At 36.9% G+C, this 25,314-nt stretch overlaps 1 protein-coding gene across 4 annotated transcripts in view; it reads right to left on the bottom strand.

Moving 5' to 3' along the window:
• Positions 1–22,117: 22,117 nt before the first annotated feature.
• PLSCR1 (phospholipid scramblase 1) overlaps positions 22,118–25,314 on the bottom strand; it is a 32,096-nt gene continuing 28,899 nt past the window's right edge. For all 4 annotated transcript variants that reach the window (XM_082394479.1, XM_082394476.1, XM_082394477.1 and 1 more), the window contains one exon: positions 22,118–23,120. In XM_082394479.1, the coding sequence (XP_082250605.1) occupies positions 23,067–23,120 (54 nt within the window). In that variant the 3' untranslated portion in view covers positions 22,118–23,066. The remainder of the gene's footprint in view (positions 23,121–25,314) is intronic.

The raw sequence follows: 25,314 nt of genomic DNA, 5'->3' as shown, positions 1-25,314 counted from the left end.
AGAGCCCAAGAACTTGATGACACAGATGAGCTGCAGCACTAACCCTGACATACGGTTCCCCATGACTCGTTAAGTGAAGGCTGGCTTATGGTTATGAACACTCAGGGGATATTTATTTTTGTTCTTCACGTGATTTCATACTCAAAGCAGATTTCTTTGTTCTCCTGTCTGAATGGTAGGGTTTAAGTCTTTTTACTTTTGTACTATGGTTGTAGCTCTCCTGATTTTGGCTCTTTGTGATTTAGGTTATTTTTAGTCAAAAGCATTGTATCACTGAGGATCTTAAATATATTCCTTCTAAAATTCTCTTTATTGCTCTTACGTCTTTTTTTTTTTTTTTTTTTGGTCTTGGCCAACTGCTGTAGTCAGTAGCCCCAAGAGTCCCTTAACCCCAAGGTGGAACTGGCATAATAGGGTTTCATGGGAATCAGCAGGAGAAGGTAGGTCCTGACATCTGGGTGTCTCAGGTTCACCTGATGTAGGGCAAAGTTTTCTCTTTTTAAAATTGACTTAGTAGGGCATTTTAATTTTCAATTAGGTCACTAACACTAATTCTTTAATCATCAAGGTTGGGCTGTAATTCTAGGGGTATTACTGGTAGCATAAGCAAACATAAAGCTTCTATAGCATAGCATAGGCTTTTTAGTGTTGTTGTTCTTTCATGACATAACAGCCAAATGGAAATGTTACCCTTTGGTGCACTGGGGCTCTGCTTTCCAGAATTATTCCAGGACCCAGGTTAGTGGAAGCACTGGCTTCTTTAATATGTGATTTCCAAAGTTTTCTGGACTTTGAGTCTGCAGAAAGGAGAAGGGAGAAGAGAGTTGCGTATGGAAGGTTTTTATGGGCCCGGCCTGGAATTAACACACACATCACTGCTTTTCATATTCTGTTGGTCAAATCTAAATTGTATGGTAACTAACATCAGCTGTGTTCCTTCTTCCGTGGTATAGAATTGTTGTTGAGAATTGGATGTCTAGCTTAGAACTGCAATTCCTTGCATCTAGATGAGACCATGTGACTGAATTTCTGGCAACAGACATGAGATGAATCAAGTATGTTACCTCCAGGCCAAGGTTCTTAGAAGTAGATGAGCCTTCATCATGCTGTTCCCCCCACCCCCCAGCTGCAGTTGGCTTGATGCAGATGAGATGTGAAGAAACAAAGAACTACAAAACAGAAGGTTATTGTGGTCCTGAAACCATGTGGATAAAAGCTGCCTACAGATCAGAAACCCACTTTGATAGTTTTTAGTTGAGAAATAAAATGCTACTGGGAGAAACCATTGAAATTTTCTAATCGTAGCTACCACTATCCGAAGTAATCAGTCTTGGAAAAGTTGGACAGGCAACATTTATAAAAGGCCATACACTACGCTGGAGAGATTGAATTTTATTTTGGAGGATGGATTGAAGAATGATATTCTTTCTGGTGTGAGAAAGACACTATTAGACTCTTGCTTTAGAAAAGCTAAATTAGTGACAGGGTGCAGGATGATTTGTAAAATAGCAGCTGGGAAATCATTTAGTGACAATTCCAGACACAAAATAATGTAATCCTAAAAAGATAGGTATTGTTTAGTAAAATTAGAAGGGGGGGGGGCGTTCAGAGATGAAGGAGGAGGAGGAGGAGGGAAAGAAATTGGAGTAGAAGAAACATGGTGTTTGGTGAGTAAACAGATTTGGGAGAGGGGAAGGGAAGACGATTATTTTAAGATTTCCAGCTGAGCAGTTGAATGGGTGGCAGTGCACACATACAGAGAGGGATCACAGGATGAGATTTGGGGTGAAGTCCAGTTAAATTAATGAATTTAAGATGCCTATGGGACATCAAAGTAGAGACAACTGGTAGGTAAAGAGCACTGGTTCTTCATCTATTGCCTAAAGAACATTGAAAGGGAGGGCAAGAAGAAATTTGTAAAACAGAAGTGTGATGGTTCTGAAACTCAGGTGGGAGAGACTTTGAATGAGAGGTGATCAAGCGAGGCACAAGATACAGGAAGTAAAAGAAGTTGTGGCTGTGGTGGCCTAGTCCTGCTACTCAGGTCACAGGGTCATGTCCTTTTGTTTGTACCTAATGACAAGGAAACAGTGCTCACACATACCTTCTGGTTAAAAACAATGTCTAATTCATTGTGCCCTTCTCTTCCCCAGTTCCAGAAGGGAAGGGAGATCACCAGTCAGAAGACATTATCTTACAGTCTTATCTACAATCTGAAGCATGGTAGGGAGATGGTATCAGTGTGAAGAAAGTAGGATTTCACTCTTTAGAATTCTAACTACCTCAGCATTTATTCTGATCACTTTGGCCCCATGACATACCAGTTGTGCTTTTGATTGTCATTCTTGAATGTAATCTGATGCTGGTAAGCAGTAAAATGTGTCATATCCTTGATTCTCTATTCACTACTCCTGGTTGAGGTAGCACCAGTTATTCCCCTGGCATGACTGGGTGGGGTACATCCTTGCATTTACACCTGTTTTATCATGTGGGCCAGTCCTGATTCTCTCTCAGTCCTCTACTGGAAGTTCTGCAAGGCTCACTCCCTGTCTGGGAGGCCAGCCTCTCAGGGTCATTCAAGTTAAACTTTACCATTTGTTGTGCCTATAAGAAATATTTACTTTAAGCTTTCAGATTTGAAAAAGTGCTGCTGCTTTTTTCAGGGCTTAACTTTGGCATCATAGATAATAAATAGATACAAATCTGCTGTGACTCCAAATGATACCAGAAGTTCTCTGTGTGGTGTGTTATGGATAGTCCTATTTTGAATTAGAGTTTGTGAAAATTTAGAATCCATTCTTTGGAGAAGAATTGAGAACTTGGATAACCGTAGAATTTGGCTTAGTGAATTGGGATACGGAGCAATCTCTCAAAATAAGAGCATTGTGTCCTAATATAATAATGAATTGATCCATTCTTTGCAAAATAATATTTTGAGTGCTTTCTCACAAATTGTCTACAAGTCTTCACAGAAGAGATGGACCATTTCATTTAAAAAAGTGTTCTCATGAACTGAAACACAGAACACACAGCTTTAGGAGACATGCTTCAGTTATTCCTTCTCACCCACTTTCAAAGGCTCACCTCAGACCCCAGTGTTTGACACAGCTAACTGGAGAGTAAGAGAGATAACAATCCACATTTGTAGATTTGGAAATGGCAACAATTAAATTACTTCTTCTGTTATGGCTACAGTTTCCATGACTACTATTATTTTTTTTATTGGAGTGTAATTGTTTTACAATGTTGTATTAGTTTCCGCTGTGCAATGAAGTGAATCAGCCATATATATACCTATATCCCCTCCCTCTTGGACCTCCCTTCCACCCCACTGGCCATCCCACTCATCTAGGCACCGAGCTGAACTTCCTGTGTTTTATAGCATGTTCCCACTAGCTAGCTATTTTACTCATGGTAGTGTATATATGTTAATCCTAATCTCCCAATTCGTTCCACACTCCCATTCCCCCACTGTGTCCACATGTCTGTTCTCTACGTCTATGTCTCTATTTCTGTAGGTGTAGGTTTGCCTGTACCATTTTTCTAGATTCCACATATATGCGTTAATACACGATATTTGTTTTTCTCCTTCTGGCTTACTTCACTCTGTATGACAGACTCTGAGTCCATCCACATCTCTACAAATATCCCAGTTTCGTTCCTTTTTATGGCTGAGTAATATTCCATTGTATGTATGTACCACATCTTCTTTATCCATTCATCTGTCATTAGACATTTAGGTTGTTTCCATGTCCTGGCTATTGTAGATAGTGCTGCAGTGAACATTGGGGTATATGTGTCCTTTTGACTACTATTATTATTATGACTACTTCTCCTACTAACAACTCGGTTCGGTAGAAGTTCAGAGGGCCTATCTTAACTGTATACAATGAAATTAGAAATGTTACCATTTTTCTCACAGTATTGTGACAAAAAAATTTTGGATTCTTAATCTAGAGAAGAACTCTAATGAAATTAAAATGAACCTTTTTGAAAAATTAGAAACTGAAAAATGGATAATTTGTGAGGTGCTTTGGTTCACGTACTAGTTAGATCAGACTTCAGTGAGTAAGAGCAAAGCCTCTTCAATTGGTCTCCAACATATAAAAAGCTTTTTCAGTCTCTACAAAATAAATGCTGGGGTGCTTGAATAATTATTTGAGGATTGTTTGATTAAAATATAGATCACTCTTTGTTCTTTATAAACTTAATGACAAAGTAATAAAAAATAAAATGTTTTAATAAAAGTCAATAATTTAAAAAATCCCCAAACCACTATTTTGGGAGTATGTCTAAAAGTTTTTTATAATTCAGCAAGATCAAAGGTGCTAATATCTTTGACTCCTTCATAATAAGTCTGGGATGGAAAAATGTAAGTAGCAATTCTGTGATTTAGTCTTTCACTTTACCATCTTGGCCCTCAAGAAAAAATGTGACCTGGTCAAATCTTCATGTAAAAATACTAATGACCGATCTCCTGGCTAAGGAACTAAAAGTATTTGCTAGCAGGAAAGATTTTATCCGTTTATGCTTACAATAGGATGGAGCTGTCTTGTCTAGGATTTATACTGTGAGCAATCCTAGAGACTGTGGATTTAGGGAGGACTTCTCCCTGGAAAATGTCAAATGAGCTGTTTAACCGTCTGGGTATAAAATGGAAATGTTTCAGACCAAAATAACTCCCTTCTGTTAAGTAATGTAGGTGCATAAATTATTTAGCAATCTGTTACATTAATTTTGGCCAGAGTGTGTCCTGAAATGGAAAGATAGGACCCAAGGAGTTCTGTCAGTGTTCCTGGGCCTCCTCCTGAAGTTTCACCTCTGTGTGGCAGATAGACTATTTATATCTTGAAAAATTCTAGTAAAGCTTGATACTGGATAAAATCTCTTGTTTGTGTGAGTTTGATTTTACATTTGGATTCCTCGTGTTATCTCACTTATTATAATTAATATCTATATATCTGTAGTTTAAATGAACATAGTCTGTCATCTGACTACTCATATTCCAACTTATACCACTTAAAAGTAACAATTCAGTAAGTTTTTCTTTATCAATATGTCAATTGATGGACATTTAGGTGCTTACATGTCTTGACTATTGTGAATAGTGTTACAGTAAACATTTGAGTGCATATACTTTTCAAGATTCTGATTTTGTTTTCTGTGGATATACAGCCAGGAGTGGAATTGCTGGATCATATGGTAGTTCTATTTTTAGTATTTTGAGGAACCTCCATACTGTTGTTTATAGTGGCTGCACCAGCTTACATTCCATGAACAGTGTACAGATGTTCCCTTTTCTCCACATCCTTGCCAACACTTGTTATCTTTTGCTTTTTTTGATTATAACCATCCTAACTTGTGTGAGATGATAGCTCATTGCGGTTTTGACTTGCATCTCCCTGATAATAGTGATGTTGAGCATCTTTTCATGTGTCTTTTGGCCATTTGTATGTCTTTTTTAGAAAGGTGTCTATTCAGTTCATTTGCACATTCTTTTTTTTTTTTTTTGGTGCTATTGCGGTGTACTTTGTATATTTTGGACATCAACCCTTTCAGATACACAGCTTACAAATACTTTTTCCCTATTCTCTAGGTTTTTTCATTTTTTTAAATGGTTTCCTTTGCTGTGCGGTAGCTTTTTAGTTTGACGTAGTCCCATTTGTGTATTTTTGCTTTTGTTGCCTCTTCTTTTGGTGTCACAACCAACAGGTGTTTGCCAGGACCAACCTCAAGAAGCTTTTCCCCTATACTTTCCTTAGGAGTTTTATGGTTTCAGATTTTGTGTTTAAGTCTTTAATCCGTTTTGAGTTGAATTTTGTGTATGGTATAATAGAGTCCAGTTTCATCCTTTTGCATATGGATATCCAGTTTTCCTAACATCATTTACTGAAGAGACTGTCCTTTCCCCTGGGTTCAGATTCCATAGCCAGACCTAAAATATCATAAGATATTTTAAACTTGCAAATTAACATCACATTTTAATATTGCTCAAACCCATTTTATGTTCTACCATATGTGTTATACTTGTTTATATGTTCTAAAACTAAAGTTTATATATTTTCTATTGAACTAAAAATTTCTTTGAAAAAATCTAACATGTCATTTGAGTATTGAAAATGCCCTACCCTTGACATATTTTAAGCCGAGTTTGCTGAAAAGTCTTTTAAACATTAGAAATTAATGCTGCCATGTAAAATCAAAGGTAATCTACATAATATTTTTCTTACAGGTTTCAAAAATATTACTCTAGATGGGTCATCATAAGTTGATCATTTTTAATAGGTGTAATATCTGATAACTTCTCATAGATATACCTTGGTAACTGTTGAACCATTTGTCTTTTTCAGAGTCTTCCTCTGATAACAAGAAATTGAACAAATAGGCTTTCTTTCTGGAATGCTGAGACTGTGCAAGGGCATTTGAGTGCTTATGCAGGTCACCTTCATTCCCCAAGATATGGCCTTGTAAGTGTTGAATTTGTTAAAAAAAAAAAAATGGGTAAGCTTGATATAAAGAATTCCTTAAATATAAGTACCTAAATTTTAACAGTGAGGTCTTCCTCAGTAGCAATGTAAGCACATGTGTAAAAAGGTATTGACAAAGCATGAATCTGGTATTCTTTTAACCCTATGTGAATGGAGAGACTTGAGAAAGTAAAGTGCTAAGAACCAAGGCAGAAGAAAACACAAAATAGACATGTGTCTTTATTTCTTAGAAACGTCTTTTATTTTCCAAACATTTTTATAGCTCTTTGTTAGTGTATTCTGTTGTGTGTTCTTGGTTTTGTTCTGTTTTGTTCTTTTTCATTATTTTTTATGTGAAATTAGTTTTAAAAATATTTGTTAAAAGATCCTTTGTTGTAGATTTTGGTGAATGTTTCATATGTGCTTCAAAACAATATTCTTCATTCATTGCACATAGGGCAGGAGTTCTCAAAGTGTGGTCAGAACTATTTACTATATCACTAAGATGTTATTTGCTTTTTTCACTCTTTCTCCTATGAGTGCACAGTGGAAGTTTCCAGAGGTTTGTGATATGTGGTGATGATATCACTGCTCTGACAGCTATTGGAGTGTGAGTCTGTGTTTTAACAATATCTCAGTTTTAATTTCTAATTCTGGTAAATATCACTAGATATAATGCATATAAACAAAAGCTTTTTGGGGGTCTTAACATAATCTGCCTTCTACTATTACATTTTCAGATTCCTTTAATAGCAGTTCTATGTCCAATCCAGGCTTTATAGCTACATTAAGTGGGAGAGACAGAGAGCAGTGTACTTACTCCATCTCACCTGGATCTGGAATCTTTGCGTTTATTTTTTTTTAAACATTTTTATTGGAGTATAATTGCTTTACAATGGTGTGTTAGTTTCTGCTTTATAACAAAGTGAATCAGTTATACATTTACATATATCCCCATATCTCCTCCATCTTTCGTCTCCCTCCCACCCTCCCTATCCCACCCTTCTAGCTGGTCACAAAGCACTGAGCTGATCTCCCTGTGCTATGTGACTGCTTCCCACTAGCTATCTAGTTTACATTTGGTAGTGTATATATGTCCATATATACACTACCACTCTCTCACTTTGTCCCAGCTTACCCTTCCCCCTCCCCATGTTAGCAAGTCCATTCTCTAGTAGGTCTGCGTCTTTATTCCCGTCTTGTCCCGGGTTCTTCATGACCTTTTTTTTTTTTTTTTTTTTTTTAGATTCCATATATGTGTGTTAGCATACGGTATTTGTTTTTCGCTTTCTGACTTACTTCACTCTGTATGACAGAATCGAGGTCCATCCACCTCACTACAAATAACTCAATTTCGTTTCTTTTTATGTCTGAGTAATGTTCCATTGTATATATGTGCCACATCTTCTTTATCCATTCATCTGTCGATGGACACTTAGGTTGCTTCCATGTCCTGGCTATTGTAAATAGTGCTGCAATGAACATTGTGGTACATGACTCTTTTTGAATTATGGTTTTCTCAGAGTATATGCCCAGTAGTGGGATTGCTGGGTCGTATGGTACTTCTATTTTTAGTTTTTTAAGGAACCTCCATACTGTTCTCCATAGAGGCTGTATCAATTTACATTCCCACCAACAGCACAAGAGGGTTCCCTCTTCTCCACACCCTCTCCAGCATTTATTGTTTGTAGAATTTTTGATGATGGCCATATTGACCGGTGTGAGATGATATCGCATTGTAGTTTTGATTTGCATTTCTCTAATGATTAATGATGTTGAGCATTCTTTCATGTGTTTATTGGCAATCTGTATATCTTCTTTGGAGAAGTGTCTGTTTAGGTCTTCTGCCCATTTTTGGATTGGGTTGTTTGTTTTTCTGATATTGAGCTGCATGAGCTGCTTGTAAATTTGGAGATTAATTCTTTGCCAGTTGCTTCATTTGCAAATATTTTCTCCCATTCTAAGGGCTGTCTTTTGGTCTTGTTTATGGTTTCCTTTGCTGTGCAAAAGCTTTTAAGTTTCATTAGGTTCCATTTGTTTATTTTTGTTTTTATTTCCGTTTCTCTAGTAGCTGGGTCAAAAAGGATCTTGCTGTGATTTATGTCATAGAGTGTTCTGCCTATGTTTTCCTCTAAGAGTTTGATGGTGTCTGGCCTTACATTTAGGTCTCGAATCCATTTTGAGTTTATTTTTGTGTATGTTGTTAGGGAGTGTTCTACTTTCATTCTTTTACATGTAGCTGTCCAGTTTTCCCAGCACCACTTATTGAAGAGGCTATCTTTTCTCCACTGTATATTCTTGCCTCCTTTATCAAAGATAAGGTGACCATATGTGCGTGGGTTTATCTTTGGGCTTTCTATCCTGTTCCATTGATCTATATTTCTGTTTCTGTGCCAGTACCATAGTGTCTTGATTACTGTATCTTTGTAGTACAGTCTGAAGTCCGGGAGCCTGATTTCTCCAGCTCCGTTTTTCGTTCTCAAGATTGCTTTGGCTATGCGGGGTCTTTTGTGGTTCCATACAAATTGTGAAATTTTTTGTTCTAGTTCTAGTGAAAAATGACAGTGGTAGTTTGATAGGGATTGCACTGAATCTGTAGATTGCTTTGGGTAGTAGAGTCATTTTCACAATGTTGATTCTTCCAATGCAAGAACATGGTATATCTCTCCATTTGTTTGTATCATTTAATTTCTTTCATCAGTGTCTTATAATTTTCTACATACAGGTCTTTTGTCTCTTTAGGTAGGTTTATTCCTAGATATTTTATTCTTTTTGTTGCAGTGGTAAATGGGACTGATTTCTTAATTTCACTTTCAGATTTTTCATCATTAGTATATAGGAATGCAAGAGATTTCTGTGCATTAGTTTTGTATCCTGCTACTTTACCAAATTCATTGATTAGCTCTAGTAGTTTCTGGTAGCATCTTTAGGATTCTCTATGTATAGTATCATGTCATCTGCAAACAGTGACAGCTTTACTTCTTCTTTTCCAATTTGGATTCCTTTTATTTCTTTTTCTTCTCTGATTGCTGTGGCTAAAACTTCCAAAACTATATTGAATAATAGTGGTGAGAGTGGGCAACCTTTTCTTTTTCCTGATCTTAGTGGAAATGGTTTCAGTTTTTCACCATTGAGGACGATGTTGGCTGTGGGTTTGTCATATATGGCCTTTATTATGTTGAGGTAAGTTCCCTCTATGCCTACTTTCTGGAGGGTTTTTATCATAAATGGGTGTTGAATTTTGTCGAAAGCTTTCTCTGCATCTAATGAGATGATCATATGGTTTTTATCCTTCAATTTGTTAATATGGTGTATCACGTTGATTGATTTGCATATATTGAAGAATCCTTGCATTCCTGGAATAAACCCCAGTTGATCATGGTGTATGATCCTTTTAATGTGCTGTTGGATTCTGTTTGCTAGTATTTTGTTGAGGATTTTTGCATCTATGTTCATCAGTGATATTGGCCTGTAGTTTTCTTTCTTTGTGACATCTTTGTCTGGTTTTGGTATCAGGGTGATGGTGGCCTCGTAGAATGAGTTTGGGAGTGTTCCTCCCTCTGGTATATTTTGGAAGAGTTTGAGAAGGATAGGTGTTAGCTCTTCTCTAAATGTTTGAGAGAATTCGCCTGTGAAGCCATCTGGTCCTGGGCTTTTGTTTGTTGGAAGATTTTTAATCACAGTTTCAATTTCAGTGCTTGTGATTGGTCTGTTCATATTTTCTATTTCTTCCTGGTTTAGTCTTGGAAGGTTGTGCTTTTCTAAGAATTTGTCCATTTGTTCCACATTGTGCATTTTATTGGCATAGAGTTGCTTGTAGTAATCTCTCATGGTCCTTTGTATTTCTGCAGTGTCAGTGGTTACTTCTCCTTTTTCATTTCTAATTCTATTGATTTGAGTCTACTCCCTTTTTTTCTTGATGGGTCTGGTTAATGGTTTATCAATTTTGTTTATCTTCTCAAAGAACCAGCTTTTTGTTTCATTGATCTTTGCTATCATTTCCTTCATTTCTTTTTCATTTATTTCTGGTCTGATCTTTATGATTTCTTTCCTTCTGCTAACTTTGGGGTTTTTTTGTTTTTCTTTCTCTAATTGCTTTAGGTGTAAGGTTAGGTTGTTTATTTGAGATGTTTCTTGTTTCTTAAGGTAGGATTGTATTGCTATAAACTTCCCTCTTAGAACTGCTTTTGCTGCATCCCATAGGTTTTGGGTCGTCATGTTTTCATTGTCATTTGTTTTTAGGTATTTTTTGATTTCCTCTTGGATTTCTTCAGTGATCTCTTGGTTATTAAGTAGTGTATTGTTTAGCCTCCATGTGTTTGTATTTTTTACAGATTTTTTCCTGTAATTGATATCTAGTCTCATAGTGTTGTGGTCAGAAAAGATAGTTGATATGATTTTGATTTCCTTACATTTACCAAGGCTTGATTTGTGACCCAAGATATGATCTATCCTGGAGAATGTTCCATGAGCACTTGAGAAGAAAGTGTATTCTGTTGTTTTTGGATGGAATGTCCTATAAATATCAATTAAGTCCATGTTGTTTAATGTATCATTTAAAGCCTGTGTTTCCTTATTTATTTTCATTTTGGATGATCTGTCCATTGGTGAAAGTGGGGTGTTAAAGTCCCCTACTATGTTTGTGTTACAGTCAGTTTCCCCTTTTATGGCTGTTAGAATTTGCCTTATGTATTGAGGTGCTCCTATGTTGGGTGCATAAATATTTACAATTGTTATATCTTCTTCTTGGATTGATCCCTTGATCATTATGTAGTGTCCTTCCTTGTCTGTTGTAATAGTCTTTGTTTTAAAGTCTATTTTATCTGATATGAGAATTGCTCCTCCAGCTTTCTTTTGATTTCCATTTGCATGGAATATCTGTTTCCATCCCCTCACTTTCAGTCTGTATGTGTCCCTAGGTCTGAAGTTGGTCTCTTGTAGACAGCATATATACAGGTCTTGTTTTTGTATCCATTCAGCCAGTCTATGTCTTTTGGTTGGAGCATTTAATCCATTTACGTTTAAGGTAATTATCGATATGTATATTCCTATTATCATTTTCTTAATTGTTTTCGGTTTGTTATCGTAGGTCTTTTCCTTCTCTTGTGTTTCTTGCCTAGAGAAGTTCCTTTAGCATTTGTTGTAAAGTTGGTTTGGTGGTGCTCAAAAAAAAGGAAAGAAAGAAAGAAGAGAACAACCAAAACAAAAAACAAATCCACCAATGATAACAAGCACTGAAAACTCTGCTAAAAAAAGAAAAAAAGAAAAAAAAAACGGACAGACAGAACTCTAGGAGAAATGGTAAAAGCAAAGCTATACAGATAAAATCACACACAGAAGCATAAGCATACACACTCACAAAAAGAGAAAAAGGGAAAAAATACATATATATATATCATTGCTCCCAAAGTCCACCTCCTCAATTTTGGATAATTCGTTGTCTATTCAGGTGTTCCACAGATGCAGGGTACATCTAGTTGACTGTGGAGATTTAATCCGCTGCTCCTGAGGCTGCTGGGAGAAATTTTCCTTTCTTTTCTTTGTTTGCACAGCTCCTCAGATTCAGCTTTGAATTTGGCGACACCTCTGCGTGTAGGTCACCTGAGGCGTCTGTTCTTCGCTCAGACAGGACGGGGTTAAAGGAGCAGCTGCTTCGGGGGCTCTGGCTCACTCAGGCCAGGGGGCGGGAGGGGTACGGAGGAGGCGGGGCGAGCCTGCGGCGGCAGAGGCCAGCGTGACGTTGCAGCAGCCTGAGGTGCGCCATGCGTTCTCCCAGGGAAGTTGTCCCCGGATCATGGGAGCCTGGCAGTGGCGGGCTGCACCGGCTCCCGGGAGGGGTGGTGTGGAGAGTGACCTGTGCTCGCACACAGGCTTCTTGGTGGCGGCAGCAGCAGCCTTAGTGTCTCATGCCCGTCTCTGGAGTCCGCACTGATAGCCGCGGCTCGCGCCTGTGTCTGGAGCTCCTTTAAGTGGCGCTCTGAATCCCCTCTCCTCGCGCACCAGGAAACAAAGAGGCAAGAAAAAGTCTCTTGCCTCTTCGGCAGTTTCACACATTTTCCCGGACTCCCTCCCAGCTAACTGTGGGGCAATAGCCCCTTCAGGCTGTGTTCATGCAGCCAACCCCAGTCCTCTCCCTGCGATCCGACCGAAGCCCGAGCCTCAGCTCCCAGCCCCCGCCTGCCCTGGCGGGTGAGCAGACAAGCCTCTCGGGCTGGTGAGTGCTGCTCGGCGCCGAGCCTCTGTGCGGGAATCTCTCCGCTTTGCCCTCCGCACCCCTGTGGCTGCGTTCTCCTCCGGGGCTCCGAAGCTTCCCCCCTCCGCCACCCGCGGTCTCTGCCCACGAAGGGGCTTCCTAGTGTGTGGAAACCTTTCCTCCTTCACAGCTCCCTCCCACTGGTGCAGGTCCCATCCCTATTCTTTTGTCTCTGTTTTTTCTTTTGCCCTACCCAGGTATGTGGGGAGTTTCTTGCCTTTTGGGAGGTCTGAGGTCTTCTGCCAGCGTTCAGTAGGTGTTCTGTAGGAGTTGTTCCACATGTAGATGTATTTCTGATGTATCTGTGGGGAGTAAGGTGATCTCCACGTCTTACTCTTCTGCCATCTTGAAGCTCCTCCTGGGTTTTTTTTTTTAATTCTCCTATTGTTTTTCGATTATACTGAATATTGTGGATATATGTTCATATTTGTATGAATATATGTGCATCATGTGATGTATGTAATCAGGATTAATTACAATTACAGATATGTTAAATATTTGAAATTTGTAGGCAGTTGTACTTTGATAATCATTTTTTGGTATGCAGACTACATACAAAGACAGAATAGATACAGGGAAACTAGTGGACTTTTGAAAAAGTATTTAAAATTGGTTTCCCAATAAACTTCATATTTCATTGGCAGTATTTCTAAAGAGTTCCTTGATGTAAATGTTAATTTAAATCCATATATGAAAGATGTCATCTGTGAGCTCCAAAGTGAAAAAAATGCAATGCAATTATATTATTTTATTAAAAAAGTGAGTTGTAAATATATGATATTGAATCTTAGGTATCAACTAGATATCAAAGTAAATGAATTCACAGATTCTCTTTCAGGGTTTAGACTTTAATTATTTCAGGATAACTGTGGAATGCTAATAGCAGACACAAATAGAAATAATATGAACTTCATAGTTTTTTACCTATGTCTTACTCTTATAAGTCCCCAGACGTAGTCGGTTAGTGAATAGTCAGAGCCCTTACAAAGGTTAAGAGATTAGAAATGCTGTAAAGGAAAGAGTTTGCATATTTTTATAAATAAAATAGCAGTTCAGCACTTACTGCAAATCAAATCACTTGATTTGAGTGCTATATTGATTATAAAAATTTAATTCTCTGTGTTTTAGTTAAATGTTTTTTTAATTTTTTTTAAATTTAATTTTATTTAGTTTTGGCTGTGTTGGGTCTTCATTGCTGCACGCGGGCTTTCTCTAGTTGCAGTGAACGGTGGCTACTCTTCATTGCGGTGTGCAGGCTTCTCATTGCGGTGGCTTCTCTTGTTGCGGAGCACGGGCTCTAGGCGCGTGGGCTTCAGTAGTTGTGGCTCGCGGGCTCTAGAGCGCAGGCTCAGTAGTTGTGGCACACGGGCTTAGTTGCTCCACAGCATGTGGGATCTTCCCGGACCAGGGATCGAACCCGTGTCCCCTGCATTGGCAGGCAGATTCTTAACCACTGCACCACCAGGGAAGCCCTGTTTTAGTTGAATTTTATCATGATTTGACAGGTAATGGATGTTTATAGAGAGTTAAGGAATGTGACCACAGCTGATAGAATTGAAGCCAGGCAGTACACCTTCCAGGGCCAACATTCTTAAACATTGTATGTTCCTTCTTGGCTCAAATGACATCAAATATATCCATTTATGAGACTTACCAGTTCAACTTTTCCCTTGTTTTACTGAGGAAAGTAGCCATGATTCCAACATATAAAATTCTTGATTTAATTGGGTTTTAGGATGTGTTTATTTGATAAACTCATGTGCAACAAAATATAAAAGAAACCCCCTTTCATAAAATCAGTCAGGGAAAGTAACTTCAATATGAGATAAATGTCCACCATCTCAGCACAGCTGCTTTGCCTTTTCTTTAGTCACATGGGGCACGTCACACAGAAAGGAGAAGAAAGGATAAGAGCAGATCATTCAGTGGATGCCTTAATCTCTGTAATTGCCCCAGCAACTAGATGGCATCATCAGTGCTTCTCCACCCTCACTCTCAAAAAAAAGAAAAACTTTCTAAGTTGAAGATCCCATACATACATGAGTACACACTCATGCACATATATGTATAGATGTATGTATTGCAAGCTACATTTACTGAACCACTTGGTCAGTGGGCCATGACAACATTTCAAACTTCTTAACATTCACTGGTTGTTCATGTACAAGTAGTATGAGGTGTGAGCTTAACTGACTCAGTGCTGTCTCAATTGTAAAGTCTACAAAGATGCTGTGTGCTAGCTCTACCACTCTGCACACTTTCCTCATCTGTCTCATCTCTAAAGTGGAGATAATATTATAAAAATATTAGAGTCAAATAAGTTAATACATAGTCTTAGTACATGTCTAATACATACTAAATGCTCAGTATCTGTTAAGTATTATCATCATTATTATCTACCAGGGGTAGAAAATGTGCTTGGATTTATTGCTGAGAGGTTCTTTCTTTCTCACCCTTTTTCATTTCTCAGTGCCATGTTTGTAGAATAAGGTTTGCCAAATTAAACGAACAGTTTATATTAGTGAGAAGAAGTACAGCTGACTAGACAAAGTAGGAGGTGAATTTATCACCTTGGAAAGATGAACACAATGCACTAAGCAGCCACATTCCTTATCTATAATTTGAATTATACTATCTGCAATCTTTGTTTATGGTTGAAAATATCATATTTACAATTGGGAGATGCTTTTCATTTCCACCAGTTAGAAACCTAAAAGATTTGGGAAATTTATATGTGAAATCAGCTTGCTTTTTAATTGTAATCTGTTTCTGTTTAGTTACTGCCTGTACCCTCTGGGTTTTCTTAATTTGTTTATTGAGTTCATTAAAACTGGCCATTGTAGAAAACAAACATGAATACATTTCTTACATTTATTTACTTATTAATTTATATTTTGTTGTTATTGTGCTTTAGAAATCAGTTGATAGCAAACATACTAACTGTAGTTAAGCTGGGATAACAGTCTAGAAATTTTCCAGATTGCCTTTCTGTATTAAATTGAATTCTGAAGACAACTTGAGATAATACATATGTAACTACTAATAGGTGTAGCTCTATCATAATACCAGAATTTATTCATAGGTATTCACAATCAGATGAGGATTACAAAATATATATATCCACTATTACATAATCCAAATAAATCTATCTGTGCTATTTATTCCATTTATATTTATAGGGAGTAAGTATAATGGAAATTTGGCACATATATTCTGAGTCAGAGGCTTTCATTCTGAGTCAGATTGACTTTCATTTGGCAAATATTGGTATTTATCAGGCTTCTTCTAACATATCAGGTACCGTGCTTTGCACTAGGGAATAAAAATTGAAAGGGACTCTGTTCTTGACTGAAAGTAGTGCAGTCTAGTGGCAGGGACGCATAAGTTGTATGTCTATAATGACTATATGTAACGTATATTACCATTTTAAACTCGGTAATTTAAAAAATGTGTGCAAGGTAGTACTTTTGTTTCTTGTTTGTTTTTCAATATGAGAAGTTTAGCCTTCTAAAATAGCTACATCTTTAGAGGTTTGAAATTGTAAATGTATTGTAAGTTAATAAGGCTTTTAATGTTGTTTGAAAATTTCAAGTTTTCAGAAGTCATTATAATTTTGGAAAAGCAGACAGTTAAGATACTTTAAAAGTATATAAAACAACCATTGCTGACACATGTAAAAGAAGACAACTTCTTTTACATCTTCTGCTTGAAATAATATGTACAGGATTTTCTTTCAAGAACCAAAATTCACAGTCTTTATGATTCTGATTGCTAGTGAGATTGAATGTTTATTTGTAAATACACTGGATACTTAATGATTGTTATCATATATTTCCTGTTTATTTATTTTGACTTGTATTTAACTTTTATATATTTCTGGGAAATTTAAATAGCTCATTGATACCAATATTTTCTTTAAACTTTTTGCTTTTAATTTAGGGCATTTCGTGTCAACAATATAAGATTCTAAATATAAAATTAAAAATTTTCAGTATTTTCGTGAGTTTTTTGTTGGGACACCTTCATCAAAAGAGTGATTACAAATAAGTAATCTCTTTTGGTTTTTCTACTCTTTATAAAGTTTTGTTTTTTGCATTTTGTTTTTCATTTGATATTTACTTTTCTATGTGACACATACAAGGATTTTAACTTTTTCTTTCTTTTTTCAAATATTTTCTGATTATCCTAATGTCATCTTAAAAGTAGTTGACTTCTCACCACTGCTTTAAGATGGCATTTTTATCATATGTGTAATGCCCGTATTAAATATTACTTGATTATTATTTTCATTATGGTGTTTGCCAAGTGTAGGATGGGAGAGAACTTATTTGACATCTTTCCATGTGCAAATAACTGAATGGTTTGAGACAGTAGACTTTAGGGTAACGTAAGTGGAATTAATGACTTCAGTGTAATTACTGAGCTTATGACATGAACTATTTCCTTTATGAAGAATTAGGGCTCACTTTCTTAGTGCTGAATTGAATCCTGGTGTCTCTCATGTCATCCTTTTTAACTACAGAATAAGTAATATGGAAAAAGAACATATTCTGTTCATAGTTCTTCTTAGTAACCCCAATACACACACGCACACACACACACACACACACAAATGATGTACAACAGCACATAGCGTGTCCTCTACATGACTGTGGATTTTCTAGGTAGAAATAAAACACTGTTAGGTACTCTAGTTGGCTATCTCCTGGATGATCAGACACTCCAGGAAGATTAGGGACATTATGCTTTCAATGGCATATTCTCCAACTAATGCCTTTGCTTAGCCTCTATAAAAAAGGTGTACTTTAGAGTGTATTTTAGAGTCATGAAGTAGACACCTTGTCAATGCCTGACTTTTTCCTTCTGGCTTTCTCTTAAACCCATACTCTCATTGTTCATTATGTCTAAAGAATCCTAATTTTAGTGTTCTGTTCATATGGTCATAAATCTCACCATGAAAACATACTTAGCAATATGAAGACATCGCTGACTGAAAGCATAAGTAATTGCAGCTCAGCGCCGGGAGGGGAACATGGAACGCTCCAGACCATCTTGCAAACACATGCAGAGTGCTCACTAGTGACTTTCCAAGGCACTTGTCACTTGTGGTTACAGCTGCATTCAGCTCACTGTAGTCCCTACATAGAGTCTGGGAGGCTGTGCAGTCTGACTTCTTCCCAAGACTAAAATACTCTAAGTTTCTGACCTAGAAGCATTTAAGTTGAAAGTTGAACTGTTTCACTATTTTGAGAGGTTGGAAAATTCTAATTATGATGAAGCACTTTCTCATACAAAGAAAAATCTGTCTATGTATATCATTGGTCCTTGTTCAACACTTTGGAGGAATAATAATGGTAATAGTAGCTAACATTTTTATAGTGTTTACAATGTGCCAGGAACTATTTTAAGAGCTTAACATGTAGTGACTTAACTCTCACAACAACTCTATGAGGATTATACAATTATTGTATCAGTTTTATAGCTGAGAAATCTGGGGCATTACAGAGCAGTTAAGAATAAACTTATCCTAGAGGGGTGGGATTGGGAGGGTGGGAGGGAGACGGAAGAGGGAGGAGATATGGGGATATATATCTATGTATAGCTGATTCACTTTGTTATACAGCTGAAACTAACACACCATTGTAAAGCAATTATACTCCAATAAAGATGTCAAAAAAAAAAAAAAAAGAATAAACTTATCCCACTTCCATAGTTCAGTACCCACATTTTCCCTCCTTGAGGCTGTATACCATTAGTCATTCTTCAAAGAACATGGTTTCCACACTCTTCATCCTTTTAATCGTATTTTCTCAGGTGCCAGTGTTCTAAGAGCTTGGATACTCTTATTATAGTATTATTATAGTATTTATAACACCCAGGATGAGGATTATAGACACATCCAGTGCCATAGCTACTAATCTTGTTGTGCCCATTATATTTATGTCAGTTCATCTTTAAAAACTGTAGTTTTTTTTGGAGGTTTCTTGGGTTTGTCATTAAATAAACTCCTGTTCTCCTTTTACATGAAATGTTGGTATCTCTCAATTTCAAAATTTTGATGATTTTCAGTCAAGTCTGAGATGTTACATGTATCTGTTTAAAATTTTCATTTGTTCCACCACAAGAAGAGAAATATTTATTGAAATTAACTATATGCCAGTCACAGTGTTTTGGCATCATTGGGGATAGGTACAAAAATGATTTTGAGGCAGAGTCTGCCCAGAAGGAGTACACACTGTAGTAAAGAAAACAAATCATAAACAGAAGACACATAGCTATAGTATAGGGTAAAATGTGCTCATATTCATAATAAAATTACCATTTTATTTATGGCATGAAAAGAAGAAATACAGACTGAAAGAAAATTAGAGAAGAATTTTGATGTAGCAATAATTTTGACATTAAAAATGAAGAGAACTGCTGACTCTAGTTCCACAGGTAAGGAGCTTGGAAGTCGCCTCTCCATCCTAACAAGTAAAAAGCTGAACTGACTGAAAAGTTAACAGCTCTTCTAGGGTCTGTAACAGAAGTGAGGACACGAGGCCAACTGCTGCCCCCAAGATTGGAGAGACAGGTGAACACGGAGTCATGGCTTACTGGAGCTAAGGCTCAGGCGTGGAAACCACCACAGGAACCAGTGCCAGAAAAGGAAAATGTACTGACGTACTGACACTCAGTGTGCACAAGTCAGTGAGTCAGAAACTCTACAAGGACCCTGTCATTGGTGGGTGTGGGGAGATGGGGGACACAATTTTGTGAGATTCTCCCTCAGGAGCCCAATCAGGTTCTCACAGTAAATTAAAAAGATAAAATCCCCTGGTGCTTCCTGCAGGGGGAGGAGAAAAGGTATCATTCTGAAACACACCAGAGCACTCTGTTCTTAACAAGGTCTGCCCTCAGGAAAAAGTACTTAACCACAGCCTAAATGACCTGGTGGAAAGGAGATACCCAGCTCCAGTCAGCTCTAGCCTTACATGTGATAGAAGGGAAATACCCAGCTCCAGCCCAGTCTAGCCATCCTGTTCCATCAAAGAGGGGAGAAAAAAATACTGAAAAAACACTTGTTTGGTTCCCAGTCCAGAGGGGAAAGCTCAGTAAAAGACTGAGATGTAATCAGCAGAGTATAGAACACTTCCCACTCCCCTACATCTCACTGCTACATTATGAAAAGCCCTATTTACAGCATTCCTTTTATCCCATATATCATGCCCAGCTCTCAGGAAAAAATTACAGGGAACACCAAAAGTCAAAAAACCCAATTTGAAGAGACAGGCATCAGAAATAGACATGGAAGGGGTGTTGGAATTACCAGACTGGGAATTTGAAACAACCGTGATTAATATGCTAAGGTCTCTAAGGGATGAAATTGACAGCATGCAAAAATAGATGGGTAATGTAACAAAGTGATGGAAATCCTAAGAAAGAACCAAAAGGAAATGCTATAGATAAAAAACGTTGTGACAGAAATGGAGAATGCCTTTGATGAGCTGATTAGTAGGCTAGACACAACTAACAGAAAGAATCTCTGAGGAGGATGTCTCAATAGAAACCTCCAAAACTGAAAAGCAAATAGAACAAAAACTGAAAGAAAACAGAACAGAATACTCAGGGACTATGGGGCAAATTCAAACGTGTAACATAAATGTAATGTGAATACCAGAAGGAAGAGAAAGAGAGGAACAAACAGAAGAAATGTTTGAAACAATAATGACGGAGAATTTCCTCATACTGTCAGGCACCTACCCACAGGTTCAGAAAGCTTAGCAAACATGAGGCAGGAAAAAAATGAAAAACAAACCCTACACTAGCATATTATTTTCAAGCTACATAAAATCAAAGATAAAAAAAAAAATTGTGAAAGGAGACAGAGGAAAAAGCACCATACCTATAGAAGAACAAAGATAATACCTGACTTCTGTTTGGAAACCATGCAAGCAAGAGGAGAGTGGAGTGAAATATTTAGAGTGAGAGAAAAAAACCACCCACCCAGAATTCTGTATATGGTGAAATTATTCTTCAAAAGTAACAAAGAAATGGGTCATTTTCATTAATTTTGTCCGGTATGTGATAAATCCATTCACCTAGTGATGGCAGCCTGTTTGGAAATAAAGTATTCTCTTGACCCCATCTAATTTCTGCTTGTGGAATTTCTGTTGTGCATAACATGAAGTGAATGTATCTGTTCCTCAGGAATCACCTTTTCCTCTCTATACTTTGTGTTTATCTGACTTCTGGGAGAATTTTTAAAAATCTCTTTTATTGTGTTATCTTTCTACCTAAATAAATCTACTATACCAGTGCCACCATCATACTTTAAAGTGTGGTTATCATACTTTTCGACTTTATTAAAATTTTGCCTCATCAGAATGTGCCTTTTTCTCTACTGCCTGTTCCAGAAATAAATATGCAACATTTCCTCAAATCTCATTGAGATTACAAATGAAGACATCTGTTGCAAGTCCTGGTATTTTTCTCACTTAAATTTCTAATTTTCCATGTATGATGAGTCTTTTCTTTGTAAATATTTAATGAGAGCACATTTTTCTAGTATTTGAACTTAAATGGATTCTGCTGATAGTGTGTGGGTTTCTGCTCAAATCTTCTTTGCATAGTTGAAGAAGGAAGGAGCTGTTCAGATAAGTTGCAGTTTTGCTTTGCTTAACCAGAGATCTTGAGTCCTATGCGAAGAAGGAGTAGGAGTAGGGGAGATTGGGAGGAGGAGGGGGAAAGTGAAAGCAAGATGTAGCTGTCACAGGGATAATGTCAGTCTCTTAGCCTCATTTTGGGTTGGTTGTGGTACCTGACAGCGGGCTTGGAAAACCCTCCCTTCTCTAACTGGCATAACTAATGCCACTAGGGTCCAGCTGTGCAGGTACCTCGCTTTACCTGGCATGCTGTCTGTACCAACTATAAATGGAATGTGAGTGCCTCGGTTACACCTCATCATAGGAATCTGGCATCTGGTGAATTATTTAGGCTAATGAAAGGTGGTCTGGACATCACCTTTTCTGCAGCTTCCTGCCCTCCCAGTGTTCTCAGCATTAGGAGCTGGTGGTCTTGGAGTTCTGCTGAGGATGAAAGGGAATCTCTCCCCTAAGTTCTTATTTCCTAAACACGCTTTTCCTTTCCATGAGGTAAATTGTGGGTTGGACATCTCCTCTCACTTGATTCAGTTTTCCCTACAAAACAGGGTATAAAAATTCCTTTAACTTTCTGACAGGAAGAAAACTTAGTTTCCAGCACAGGTATATATTTTGCTAAGGATTATCATATGCTTTTGCTCTTTTAAAGGAGATTCGAAAGGGAAGGGGAGGTAAATGTGTAAAGTTCAGAACCATCATGTGAGTTGACTGTTCACAGTTTGTTTAAAAACAAAAATCAAATATGCAAAGAAATGTATCAGCAATTTTTTATTTTAGTTATTTGATTGTTGGTAAAAATAATCTAATAGACCATTGTAGACATTTATACTCAGAATATATATGTTCTATTTAATTAACACCTGAGTGATCTGAAAACTATTATGTTCCATGAATGATAGAATACAGAACAGAAGCTAACCATTCCATATATAAATAATTACTTCAAAAATTATAACAATATCCCAGTTTTAGAGTGAGTGAGTCTTTAAATGTATCTTTCTTGGGGACAGAATCATTCTTTTTTCACGAAAAATCATTATCAAAAATTGGTAATTTATAGTCTTGTCAAAATGAAAATGATATTTATAGTTGCAGATTAGATTATAGGAGAAGTTAAATGTAGTGTGATTTTCTGATCAAAAAAATACATTTTACTTTCCCTTGACATATGAATATTGAGTATTATTTGAATGTAATTGTAAAAAAACACTGAAATTACGTTCATTTTGAATTCTTTTGAATATATGGTATTTGCAAAATAACATTAGTTGTTACATATGAAATAAATTGTAACTAGATTTAATAAAATAATGTATAAGTTTATATTAAAATTACTTTTAAAAGTCATTAATTAATTTTGCTATACAAATTGAAAATAAAGCAGAGACTGTAGTTCAAAGTAATTCATCATAGGAAGTTATGTTTAAATGTAAAAATTTCTATATCCTTTCTCCAAAATACACAATGAAAAAGAAAATGTATAAAAGAAAATGTATAAAAACATTTATAAGTAAGTGATATTAAAAATAAACTCTTTAATTTGAAAAGTAAAATCATATATCTGGAGCTTCAGGCATCACAGTGTAATTCACATATGCTATAATAAGTCATTTACATAAAGAGAAAAATCCACCCAGTTTTCTTTTACATAGTCCCAATCAATATAGGGACTTCAGATTTTCTGAGGAGATGTCAACGAATGCATTACCACACTCCTGCTCTCTGTTCACTTCTAGTCATCTCAAAAAACATGAAGTCCTAGATAAAAACAAAATACGGAAATGGGTTTTCAGCAACAAAACAGAGATCAGCTCTCAGATGCATAAATGCTAAGGGATCTGATGAAACACAATAACGTATCTGCTAAACAAGAAAAATCAACTAATAGGTAGATCTGGGAAATGGTTGATAGCTTCAGCTTTCCATTTTAATGGCAATTAAATCCTGTAATTCTATTCACATATTGATACCTGCATGAACTTAATTAATCCTCTGGTAATTTCTCTAAATTTCACTTTTTTCATGCCTCTTAGAATGTTCCTCTTTCAATCTTTCTTCCTCAACTTTTTGTACTCCTTCTCTAGTAATATAACTTGTGTTGTGACTGGAGTTCCATGTACAATTTTTAGATTGTTTCTGGAGAATGACAGCCATCTTAGAGTTAGAATAACACCTTAGCATTTTTTGGCCCAGTTTTATGATTTCTCTTCCAATCTTGTTGTCCACTGGGTTCCTCAGCTTGTCTTACTCCATCAGTTTCTAACCAGACCCTCTCCCTTATAACTTCCGTCAGATCCTGTGGATTGTACCCCTCTCACATCTATCATTTTCCTTTTTCTCTTTACAAAGAAATAATTGAATCTTTATCACCATTCACTTGCAATTGCACTATTACAATTTTACCTCTCTTCAATCCATTTTGTACACAGTCACCAGGATTTATCTTTCTAAAATTTGGGTTTATAACTATTTTATTTATACCTAGCTTAAAATTAACCAGTTAACTAAACAATTTTCAGTATCTTCCCAAGGTCTATAAGATTGGGAAGATTGCCCAATCTACCCCATATTCACTTCCTAATAACTGCACCACCACCACCCCAATCCCATTTCTCACCTATCCAAACACCCCAGACTACTCTCTCCACCCTGTACACACCGTATCTTTGGTTATGGTGTGTAAACCTTTGGTTAAACAGTTCCCCAAGTTAAGGTTAAAATTTTCTTCTCATGTGAAATAAACACTTATTGAAAACACAGTTTTTAAACAGAACTGTGGTTATATTTAAAACTTTATATAGAAAATACTGAGCCTGTCCCAGAGTAGATAGAATAGTATAATAAAGTCCCAATGACCACTCACCCAGCTTGGTTCACCAATTACTCCATCCGTTGTGTCCCTCTTCCCTCACCCCCATTATTTAAAAGCAAATCTATGATACCATATCATTTTATACTGAAATACTTCAGTATGTGCCCTTAAAGAAAATGGACTGTTCTGTTTTTGTATAACCACAATAACATATATTTTTTTAAAAAATCCTTAATAATTCATTAATATCATCAAATTGCCAATGTTCACATTTCCCTGAGTGTCTTGTAAATGTCTTTTTATATTGGTTTGTTTAAATCAGTATCCAAACATGGTCTACAAACTACATTAAGCTGATGTTTCTCTTTTTTTTTTTTAATTAATTAATTTTTTTTTTAATATTTTTTATTTTTTGGCTGTGTTGGGTCTTCGTTTCTGTGCGAGGGCTTTCTCTAGTTGTGGCAAGCGGGGGCCACTCTTCATCGCGGTGCGCGGGCCTCTCACTGTCGCGGCCTCTCTCGTTGCGGAGCACAGGCTCCAGACGCGCAGGCTCAGTAGTTGTGGCTCACGGGCCTAGTTGCTCTGTGGCATGTGGGATCTTCCCAGACCAGGGTTCGAACCCGTGTCCCCTGCATTGGCAGGCAGATTCTCAACTACTGCGCCACCAGGGAAGCCCTCTCTCTTTTTATTTTATTTTTATCTTTTATTTTCCTGATATTTATTTGTTGAAGTAACTGGATCCTTTTTCTGTATGTTCTTTTACTTTTTATTTTTTTTCTGATTGCATCCATATGCCAATATTTAAGGTATTGATCTAGTAACTCCAAACCTTGCTTGCTTTGGAATCATATGATAGCTCGAACAGCTTAAAGGCTTGGATCCACCTCAGGATTTGGTTTACTAGATCTGGGTACATAGTCTTGACATAGGGAGTGTGAAAGCTACCCAGGTGTTTCTACTGTGCAACTAAGGTTGAAAACCACTGCTCTGTCCCAGGAGTCCTTGACATCGGCTGTATATGGAATCATCTGAGGAGCTACACAAACTTTTAATTCTGAGCTTCTGATTTAGTTAAACTGGAACATGGCCTACTACTAAAAGCTCCCTAGGTAATTTAATGTGAAGACAAGTTCAAGATCA

This window comes from Balaenoptera borealis (assembly GCF_965194805.1).
Source record: "Balaenoptera borealis genome assembly, chromosome: 5".
NCBI classification, from domain to species: domain Eukaryota; kingdom Metazoa; phylum Chordata; class Mammalia; order Artiodactyla; family Balaenopteridae; genus Balaenoptera; species Balaenoptera borealis.
Note: the sequence above shows the minus strand (reverse complement) of the source record. Positions and strands in the feature narration are given on the sequence as shown.